Source organism: Canis lupus, chromosome 11 (genome assembly GCF_003254725.2).
Source record: "Canis lupus dingo isolate Sandy chromosome 11, ASM325472v2, whole genome shotgun sequence".
NCBI classification, from domain to species: domain Eukaryota; kingdom Metazoa; phylum Chordata; class Mammalia; order Carnivora; family Canidae; genus Canis; species Canis lupus.
Genome location: NC_064253.1, coordinates 59,970,749 through 59,982,449, shown reverse-complemented (window position 1 = coordinate 59,982,449; position 11,701 = coordinate 59,970,749). Strand labels below are relative to the sequence as shown.

At 35.0% G+C, this 11,701-nt stretch overlaps 1 protein-coding gene across 1 annotated transcript; it reads right to left on the bottom strand.

Annotated features, from left to right (window-relative positions):
* Window positions 1–2,890: 2,890 nt before the first annotated feature.
* LOC112649727 (olfactory receptor 13F1-like) lies at window positions 2,891–3,874 on the bottom strand. The gene has a single exon (XM_025432133.1). The coding sequence runs from the start codon at window positions 3,872–3,874 to the stop codon at window positions 2,891–2,893; it is 984 nt and encodes a 327-aa protein (XP_025287918.1).
* Between the last annotated feature and the right edge of the window lie 7,827 nt (window positions 3,875–11,701).

The following is an 11,701-nucleotide window of genomic DNA, read 5'->3' as shown; positions in this document are numbered from 1 at the left end:
AACCTCTTTAGCCCATCCCCTTACCCACCTCTCCTCCAGCCATCCTCAGTTTGTTCTCTATAGTTAGGAGTCTCTTATAGAGATATATCCCCTAGAAATTCTAGATTGAGCATGAACATGATATTTTAGGCAAACATTCCAGATGATCTTGATATTTAAGCTTCAGGATAATTTAAAACAAGTAAAGTAGCACAGGTATTAGTATGTTCTTTGGTTGTGGGAAATTACTGAATTGAAAAATAAAAGACCACATTAGAAATCATGTAAAATCTTATTAACCTGAAAATAAAAAAACAAAACCTTTGATCAGACAGACATTTAGAAATCTAGTGTCATGGGTAAGTTCCCATTTACTGGATGATTGCAAAGGCAAGTGTTTCCTCTGAGCTCACATGAATATATTTAAAAGTAGTACTTGGGTGTGGGTCACAGTGAGATGCTCCTAAGAACTTGGAATCAAGGTCGCTCTCTGAAAGTTGAAACAGTAAATTTTCCACAAAGAGCTGAAGTTACTCATCCATTGAAATTAAGCACCTCTGTGAGTGAAACATCCAAGAACACTGAATATGAATACTGCAAAGTGTGAACTGCATGTTACCTCAGAGAAGCAGGACGGGAATATGATGCAATTTGTAAGCTTCATTCTAATGAACTCTTTCCCTCTTGACGAAGAATGTTGTAGCAGTGGAGACTGCTCATCACGGAATATGGAGTAATGAAGAAGTAATTAAAATACAATTCAAGATTACATATATAGCACTTGACGGGATGAGCACTGGGTGTTATTCTGTATGTTGGCAAATTGAACACCAATAAACAATAAATTTATTATTTAAAAAAAAAAGTTAAAATAGGTATCTGAAAAAAAAACCAAAAAAACAAAACAAAACAAAAAACATATATAGTTCCAGTTTTGAAAGGCAACAAACAAAACATACTGAACCATGCAGAAGTTTACTCAATCTTGGATCTAGTTGTTTAGATAAGATGACTCTTGGAAAAGGTCCTGACCTCTGAGGAACTTCCCTAGGCCTACGGTGATCCAAGCAGGTGGGATAAGACAATTTTATTGGGTATTGTATTGCATATAGACAGCTGGTTGGCTTACTTCACAGGCAGTAATTAGCTCATCCACATCCTCAGAAAGAGCATCAGACAAAAGTTACGGAAGAAGATATATACTCCTGGAACTAATGAGGCAGAGGACTTTAATTTCAATACCTTATTTATAGATTTTTCTCTTCACCCATATAAATGAAGAAGATGAATATGTATAGGCTCAATGTTCATGATTACTTGAAATCAGTTTTTGTTGTAAATGATTATAGAGATTGGGTAGGTAATAGGGTTAACATTCCTTCCTCCTCTTCTACCAAATAACAGCATCACATGGTAGTCATTGTCTGGTAGTGAAATGCTTAAGTAAGGATGAAAATCGGAATAACTATGTTGCTTTTATTTATGATACAAATTCCCAGTTCCTACCTTTGAAGATTTTCTGAATTAATAGGACTAGACATCTGTTATCTGAGAAAGAAGTTACGTAGACTCATATATACTAAGGGTACTTGGATTAGGGACACTAGCACAGTTGCTGCTCTGAATTTTTTTCCTCAAGTTTCTCTCATCAACCCATTCACATGACCTAAACTGAATAATTCCTTGCAAACTCTGACTTGTTCAGAGTGGGGCCTTCTGCAATAAGTACCTATAATTGTTCCACCTTCTTTAAATCTAAAACTCAGGAAGATTTATATCTATGCTAGCAAGAGTCACTTGTTCCATATAATAAAGTCATAGCCATGCATATCCAAAAATACCTCACTGATAGAGGAAAGGAAGTTATGTGTACAGGTTGGCTTCATTATTCCCCAGCTCTAGCGAAGGTGGAAAAGACAAAGAAAAGCTCATCAATATGTAATATTAATAAAATTATATTTATGCGATTTTGTTCACATATATTTAACATATCCATGAATGGTTTCCTGCAATATGTGTGTACATTCATAAATCATTTCTTTTGCAATGTAATCTCTACAGAGTAGGAATCTTTTCTTTCTCAGCCTGAAAGGGTCAATTTAGCATGCTTTAAATAGTAACATGGTATGTGTATGTGTTGATAAGACATTCAAAGTTTAATGAGAGTATTCTGACCTTATTACCATAGATATTTCAAGATGTCCCAAAAGATATTTCTTTACTCAATTTCATATGCATTTCATATATTTCTTTACTCAATTTCATATGCAATGCAAGATTACAATTCCTTGTTATGGTATCTTTGAACAAACATAGATATTTATTCATCCCCCACATACACATCCCGAATAAACAAAATCACTCATGCCATAGTTCATCAAATCTAAAACCATATTTTCCATATTTTAGCATTTAGAAACTAGGAAAAGTTCTAAAATTGATAGTGTCTTGGTTTATGAATTATGACATATTATACCTTGGATTATATTGACACTTATGTAAAAATACCTATTTATTTATATATTCAGATATAATTGCAAATCATATAAGGAGAAATTATTTCAAAATTTTCTAGGCTTAAAAAAATTTACTAAGCTTAAAATTTTACACTCTTGGTGTATTAGTTATTGCCAGGGTGATGCTAGAGTTGACTCTTAGATATGTAGCAAGTCAATAGGAAACAATAAGAAATTGTGTATTTTTTAAAGTTATATTAATATTCAATAAGTGTTAAATACTTTTCTGGAAATAATTCATTCTATCTGAATAATTCATTAATTTCAGGAGTTTTATTTATTTACAAGATAAATCAAGATATTGAACTTAATGTTGGACTATCAAAATTGAGTATTTTCCAGGGTTTGTTTTATACCAACTATTTTGCAGCTTTCTGGATAATGTTTGAGATTATTCAGGGGAGTGTGCTTGCTCCAATATTATTGAGGGCAGAAATTAACACAGTACCAAAAGGATTTCTAATCAGCAATTTTTTCACGGCTGCTTTCACCTCTTTGTTTCGTAGACTATAGATGATAGGATTCAACATAGGGGTTAATCCACCATATACCAAAGCTATAAATTTATCTATTTCCTGTGAATCTACAGCTGAGGGCTTCAGGTACATGGAGAGAGCTGTCCCATAGAACAAAACCACCACAGTCAGGTGGGCTGCACATGTTGAAAAGGCTTTGCTTCGACCATCCACAGAGCTGATTCTTAGGATGTTGGAGAGAATGAACGCATAAGATATACAAATTAGAAGCATTGGCATAGGGAGGAGAAATATGGTGATCACCAGCATGATTAATTCCACCATGGAGGTGTCCACACAAACCAGTTTCAAGACAGCCAGAATTTCACAAGCAAAATGATTGATTGTATTATTACCACACAGAGAGAGCTGCAGCACATATACTGTTTCCACCAGGGTGGTGAGGCAGCCTGTCACCCAGGAGCTAGCTGCAATCTGCACACAAACCCTCTTGTTCATGATGATGGGGTATCTCAAGGGGTTGCATATGGCCACATACCGGTCATATGCCATCATGGACAGGAGCACACACTCAGTGGAACCCATGGCAAGAGAAAAGTACATCTGAGCAGCACACCCTAAGAATGAGATGGTGTATTCCCCTGAAACAAAATTTGCCAGCATTGGAGTGAAAGCAGAAGAGGTGTACCAGATGTCTAAAAAGGAGAGGTTGCTGAGGAAGAAGTACATTGGTTTGTGTAGGTGGGAATCCAGGATGGTGATGGAGATCAGAATTATATTACCCAGCAGGGTGATCAGATACATCAGCAAGCACAGCACAAATACGATGACCTCAACTTTGGGGTAGTGGGAAAACCCCAGGAGGAAAAAATGTGTTACATATGTCAAATTTGCCTGGAACATTTTATTATGTCATATTCATTTGTATATATGCATAGACGGATTAATATCACATATTATATATAAAACATAAGATCGTCTCCCTTTATATATTCTGGTATTTTTTTCTTCATATGAACTTGTAGTCTATGCTATAGACTTGTAGTCTATGTAGTTAATTGCTTCTCTAGCTTGGTGATAGTATTAGTAATATATGTTTGAGGGAATTTGTTATTAATTAGGAAAATTTCAAGCAGGAAGCCAACAGATAAATCTTCAAGCTGTTATTTTTGATTCAAGATTTTTTTTTTGGCAATGTTGGTGAGGGGAAAGCTTATTTCATAAACATCATGAGAGATTGAGGAAAGAAATAATCTTATGCATTCTTTCTTTTCCTGAAACTGCATTTGTAACTGATCTATGGATAAGTCACCCATTTACCTGAACCATTGGAATGATTTTCTTCCCCTAGTTTGGTAATAGTCTTCTTCCTTAGGAATCGTTCTGCTTTCCAAGCTCATCATTTCTTCTGTCACTCCTACAGTTCTGTCCAAAATAATTTTGGAGATTCAGTGAGAAACAAACCAGTTCTAAATTTCTGCAGTCACAGATTAATTAACTGAAAGCCTTGAACATTTCAACATAGATCCACACTTTCCATCTCAAACCCTGGAAGACGATGACAGATATTTTCACAGTAGTAGACATATAGAGAAATTTCTTTCATATAGCCAGAGTTGCCATGGCATCTGGCTCCAGAAACATCCTCCAAAGGATCAGCTATTGGCACTATAAGGCAATTTAGGTTTTTTTGTTGCTCATGAGAAGTTTCCAATTCATACAGCAAATTAAAGTTAGAAATCTATTTGTGCAGTATTAAAATCCTGAAACTCCAGGGATAATGTCCCATAGATCCAATTATAGTCAGTAGCTTGTCTGTTCTAATTGCAGTGTTATTCAAACAAGAAATAAATATGTTCCTGTCTACACTGTCTTTGGGAAGTGGAACTTTGCTCTACTTCTGCTTGTGTTATAAAATCAGTCAAACTGGCTAATTTAAATAAAGTTAAGAGGAATGAATAATGTTGGCAGATTTTCCTGTAGATTTAAAGAAGATTTCATATTATGTACGACAAGAAGTTATACTTAATGTGGAGCCCACCAAACATGGAAGAAAGAGAGCTTAAGTAACTCTTCCATTGCTCATCATAGCTCAAAGGTAAGATGAAAGTAAATATTCTTCATGGGACACGAAAGGCCAATTTGCTTAAAGAACACTTATTTCAAGGTAGAACCATTTTAAGAAGATAAGATCACCATATAAACATCTTGACCCTTCAGAAATCCAATGAGTGCTCTATTTATTTGTTATTTTTATAAGCTCTATTCACAATTTTCTGTTTTCCAAGTGAGAGACTAATGGTGAATAGTGCATGGTGGTTTGGAGAAAACATGCTGTCATTTTCATCACTGTGCAACTCTGATTAGTTGCCTTGTTTTTTAGTAACAGATTGTAATCATTGCTATTACTAAATTATTTATATCACATTGAATATGTTCTCATTCTCAGAAAAGATTATAAATTTGAACTATTGCCAAGATTAAAAAAAAAAAACAAACAAAACCAACAACCAGAAAACCAGAAATCCCCTCCTCACCGTTTGGTTTATTACAAATAGAATGTAGCCTTGAGGTCTTCTATTTACTCTCCTCCCATAGGGATATAACCTTCAAAGTCCTGGGATGATTCACTTCTTTAACTAAAGGACAGCTTGGTGCACAGGAAAGGCTTAGGCTTTGGTGCTACAAATACTTCCCACTTTGCCACTTCCATTTTGCCACCTAAGGCAAGTTGGAGATTCAGCTTATTTATAAAAGAGCAATGATAATATTTCTTTATCAGGGTTGTTTGGAGGAGTAGAGATATTTTATGTAAAGCAACTTATATAGTACCTTATATATAGTAGGTACCTACAGATTTTAGATTTTTTCTCTTCTACAGTATTGTTTGCTTCTTGCATCCTCTTCCTTTCTTGTATTTACTTCCTCTTCTCACTGTTTCCTCTCGTTTGACTACAGCAATATTCTTGCCTCCCCCCCCATTTAGACAAGATTCACTGCAGCCATAATACAAATGGTTGAAGCAAAAGAGGCCCCAGAGTCCCATTTCCCTTTGAATTCCCTTATCCAATACCATTCCCAACTTACTTGTTCGATTTCTGTAGGCCATAGCTTATAAAGTAAATAATTCAGGCTGGCCTCATTGTGCCTAGAAGAGAACTGTATTTTAGGGCTTCCTCACACAGATTTAGATGGAAGTAGTGACTAAGACTGAGGAAGCTTGCTGATCTGACTCCCCCACTATGTATATAGCACCAAACCACAGTCCTGCTTTGGAGACACCTCACAACACACTGAAAAGAAGAGATATTCTGAACCTCCATGGAAAAATTCAAACCCTATTTATGATACAATAAAATATTCTCAGCAAACTAGCAATAAAGGATACTTCCACAGAGACATCAGCAAAATGGTGGAATAGTAGTTTCAGAGTTTGTACTCTCACAGAAACATAAGTTTGAATAGCTGTCCACAAATGAAAATATCTTTACAAGAGCTAAGGATTTTAGGTGAGAGATTATGGATTGGTAAATACTTCCAGATCTCTACTGAAACCCAGCACAGAAATAAGAAAAGATACATTGAAGAAGGTAAGAACAACACGTTTACGTTACCCATGTTATCCTTTCCTCAAGCCTGAGCAGTGAAATGCATCAATATACCTAGGAAGAGGAAGGGTGAAGCAGTATCCAACTTTACTGTGAACACCAGCACAGGGCCCACACCAGTGAATCTGGGCACCCAGGCTGGCACTTGTGTTCTCAGGCTCCAAGCTCACTCCCCCAGAACAAGAGTCCTGGCCACCATTGTGCTAGGTCAAGACCCGAGGCCCCAGGCAGGATGCCTGCCCTTTGGACCTCCCTTCCATGTCTACCCCAGTGTCAGGCAGGCAGCTGCAGCCCTGCTGATTATCACAATAGATGCAGAAAAAATATGTGATAAAATTCAACACTGTTCATGATAAAAATCTCAATAAATTATAAAGAATGTACGTCAATACAATAAAGGCCATATGTGACAAGTCACAGCTAACTTCATATTCAATAGTGAAAAGCTAAAAGCTTTTCCTCTCTGACCAGGAACAAGACAAAGGTGCCCACTCCTGCCATTTCTATTCAGTATAGTACTGCAGGTCATAGCAAGACCAATTAGATAAGAAAAAGGCATCTGGAAAGGAAGAATGAAAATTGTCTGTGCTTGCAGATGACATCTTCTCATATATAGAAAACCCTTAAGACTCCACCAAAAAACAGAACTAATAAACACATTCAGTAAAGTTGCAGGATATAAAATCAATGTACAAAAATCTGTTGCATTTCTATACATAACAATAAACTAATCAGAAAGAGATATTAAGAAAACAATCCCATTTGTAATAGCATTAAAAATAATAAAATACTTAGTAACAAATTTAACCAAGGAGGTGAAATATATGTACACTAAAAATTAAAGAGATTGATTAGAGAAATTGAAAAAGATGCAAATAAATGGAAAGATACCCACACTCATGGATTGGAAGAATTAATATCGTTAAAATGTCCATACCACCCAAAGCAATCTACAGATTCAATGAAATCCCTATTAAAATTCCAATGGCATTTTCACAAAAATAGAAAAAAAAATCCTATAATTTCTATGGAACCACAACGATCTTAAATAGCCAAACCAATCTTGAGAAAGAACAAAGCTGGAAGCATCACATTTCCTAAATTCAAAATATACTACAAAGCTGTAGCAATTAAAACAGCATAGTACTGGCATAAAAGCAGACCTATAGCTCACTGGGAACAGAATAGAGAAACCAGAAATTCATGCACTTAGAGTTAATTGATCTTTAAAAAGGTGCCAAGATTATACAATGGGGAAGGGATAGTCTCTTCAATAAAAGGTGTTCAGAAAATTGGATCTCCATATGTAGAAGAATGCAATTGGACTCGTACCTCAGACTGTATACTTAAATCACCTCAAAAGGGATTAAAGACTTAAATAAAAGACTTGAAATGGTAAAACTATTTGTAGGAAACATAGGGAGAAAGCTTTTTAAGATTGGTCTTTTGATTATGACGCCGAAAGCACCAGCAACAAAAGCAAAATGGAAAAATAGGATTGCATCAAACTAAAAGTTTCTGCATAGTAAAGAACGATCAAGAGAGTGAAGAGTCAACCTATGGAATGGGAGAAAATATTTGCAAACCATACAAATAACAAGGAGTTAATTTTCAAAATATACTAGGGACTACAACAACTCAGGAAACAAATACCCAATTTTAAAAATGGGCAAAGGACCGAATAAACATATTTTCCAAGGAAGACATACAAATAGCCAACATGTATATGACAAAATGCTCACAAATGTATACCGTTATTATAGAGAACAAACTTACGGCTACCAGAGGGGAGGCAAGTGGTGGGGGTAAGTTAAATAAGTGATGGGGATTAAGGAATGCACTTGTAGTGATGAGCACCAGGTATTGTATGGAAGTGTTGGATCACTAAATTGTACAACTGAAACTAATATTACAACATATGTTAAATAACTGGAATTTAACTAAAAACTTTTACTTTATTTTTAACAAAGATTTTATTTATTTATTTGACATAAAGAGAGAGTGCATGAGCATGCACAAGCACAAGCAGGGGAGGAAAGCAGAGGAAGAGGGAGAAGCAGACTTCCCACTGAGCAGCGAGCCCTGTGTGGGTCTCAATCCCAGGACCCTGGGATCATGATCTGAGCTGAAGGCAGATGCTTAACCAGCTGAGTCATCCAGGCACCCCTAAATAAAAACTTTTAGAAACCTACATTAAGCTATCACCTTTATCTGTTAGAATGGCTATTATAAAAAAAGATAAAAGATAAGTATTGGTGAGGATGTGCAGAAAAAGAATGCTAGGCACTGTTAGTGGGAATGCAAATTAATACAGCCATTATGGAAAATAGTATGGAGGTTCCTCAAAAAACTAAAAATAGTACCACCTTATGATCCAGCAATCCCACTCCTGGATATATATCCAAAGGAAATAAAATCAGTATCTCAAAGAGATATCTCCACTCCCATGTTATTTATAGCATTATTGAAAATAGTAAAGATATGTAATCCACCTAAGTGTCTATCAACAGATGAATAGATAAAGAAATTATGGTATATTCATACAATTGAACATTATTCAGCTTTAAAAGAAAAAGAAACCTTGTTAAGTGCTACAATTAGGGGGAATCTCAAGGACATCATACTAAGTGAAAGTGAAATAAGCCAGGCACAGAAAGTCAAATACTAGATTGTCTCACTTATATGTGGAATCTAAAAAAGTTGAATTCATGGAATCATAGAATGGAATAGTGCCAAGCAGGGGCTCCAGGTTAGAGAAGATAAGGAAATGTTGGCCAAATGGTTCAAAGTTCCAGTTATGCAGTTTCAGATATTCAGATAAATAGTTATCTCTAGAGTAAGTTCTAGAGATCTAATGTACAGTATGGTGAGGATAGTTAATAATACCATATTTTATACTTGAAATTGGCTAAGAGAGTTGATCTTAAATGTTCACTCTGCATAGGTACCCAGAAAGTAACTAAATGAGGTGTTGGATATGTTAATTAGCATGATTGTGGTAATCATTTCACAATGTATATGCATTTCAAAACATTACATTGTACACCATAAATACATACATTTTACTTGTCAATTGTACCTATATAAAGCTGGGAAAAAATTAAAAATAGCACCTAACAACAACAATAATAGGGTACTTTCAAAACATAATAAAGGACATCTGTAGAAGACTTCAGCTAACATCAAACATAATCAAAGAAGAGTTTGAATGTTTCTTTTAGATGGTGATATTTTTGGATTCTATCTAATAAACCTTTTCCTTCTCCGTGGTAAAAATGATATTCTGTGTCTCTTGGGCAGTTTTATAGACTGAATGTTTATCTTTAGGTCTATGATCTATTTCAAATCCGTTATTGTATATGGTGTGAGATGTGGAGCATTATTTGTGGAAAAACTATTCTTTCCTCCATTGAATTATCTCAGCAACTTTGTTGAAAATCCGTTGATCATGTATATGTGGGTTTCTTTCTGTAGACCTCTGTCCTGTTCCATTGATTTGTCTTACTTTATGTCAATACCAAGTGACTTGATTATTATAGATTTAATAAGAAGGTAGTATAATCTTCCAACTTTATTCTTTTAAAAATTTGAGCTATTCTAGGTCTTTTCACTTCCATATCAGTTTTAGAATCATCTTGACAATTTCTCTAAAATCTCTGCCTAAATTTTGAATAGAATGGCATTAATCCATAAATCAATTTGGGTAGAGCTGGTAACTGAATATTGACTCTTTTAATTCATGACAAAAGTATCTCTATAATAGGTCTTCCTTAATCTGTTTCTCAGTGCTTTGTAGCTTTCAGTGTAAAAGTCTTATACATCTTCTATTAATTTTCTGTTATTTTTATTTTTAATCTATTACAGATTATGTTTAAAATGTATTTTCCAGCTGTTAATTATTAGTAAATAGAAATGCAACTAGTTTGTGTAATCTGACACATTCTGATAGCTTAGGTAAATTCTCATAGTATTTTATTGGTTAGTTTGTGGATTCCTTGGATTTTTTTTTTTTGTAGCTGTTTACATACACAATCTCTGAATAAAGGCAGTTTCCTTCTTCCTATTTATAAGGTCTTTTATTTATTTTTCTTGCCTCGTTACACTGCCCATGACACCCAATACAATGTTATATGGAAGTGATGGTAGTGGACATTCTTACCTTGATCTTGATCTCAGGAGAACATTCAATCTTTTAACTGATTTTATACTGCTGTTTTGCCTCAGATATATCCCCCATATTCAGCCTCTTTTTTTTTCTTGTCTCTAGGTGGAGAGGATTGATGTAGATCATCTTTTTATTTTTAATCATGGAAAAAATTGGTTAAATTTATCATCTTGACCATTTTAAGGTATAGTTCAGTTGTGTTATGTATATTCACATTATCATGTACTAGATCCTTGGAACTTTTTCATTTTGTAAAACTGGAACTCTGTACTGATTATACACTAATCCCCCTTACCACCACCACCCCTTAGCAACCAACTATGTTCTATTTTTATGATTTTGCCTTCTTCATATAAATGAAAATCATACAGTATTTGTCTTTTTTGTGACTGGCTTATTTCACTTAGCATAATATCCTTGAGGTTCATTAATGTTGTGGCATGTGACAGAAATTCCTTTTCTTTTAATGCTGTATAATATTCCCTTGTATGTATATACCACTGTCCTTTATACTTTCAGTTGATGAATATTTGGGTTGTTTCCTTCTCCTGGCTGTTGTGAATAGTGCTGTGTGAAACATGAGTATACAGATATTGCTTTGAGATCCTGCTTTCAATTCTTTTAGATCTATACCCAGCAGTGGGATTGCTGGATCATATCATAGTTCTATTTTAATTTTTGAGGAATCTTCATAATATTTTCCTTAATGGCTGCACCATTTTACATTCTCACCAATAGTGTACAAGGGTTCCAACTTCTCTGCATCCTCCCCAACACTTGGATGCGAGAGTATGGACTGAGAAGCTCCTGCTACCTAGATGATCCAGGTATTGCAAAAACAGTATTTTTATTACTCCCATATCTAACTACCCTCCCCCTCAAAAAACAAGCAGGCAAACAAGCAAACACCTATAGAGCATGCTTTTCTCCTGCTCTGTTTTGATCTTGAATAAATCA

Bases quoted from the DNA above. Each gene is read 5' to 3' on its own strand.
- LOC112649727 (XM_025432133.1), bottom strand. From the start codon at position 3,874: ATGTTCCAGGCAAATTTGACATATGTAACACATTTTTTCCTCCTGGGG.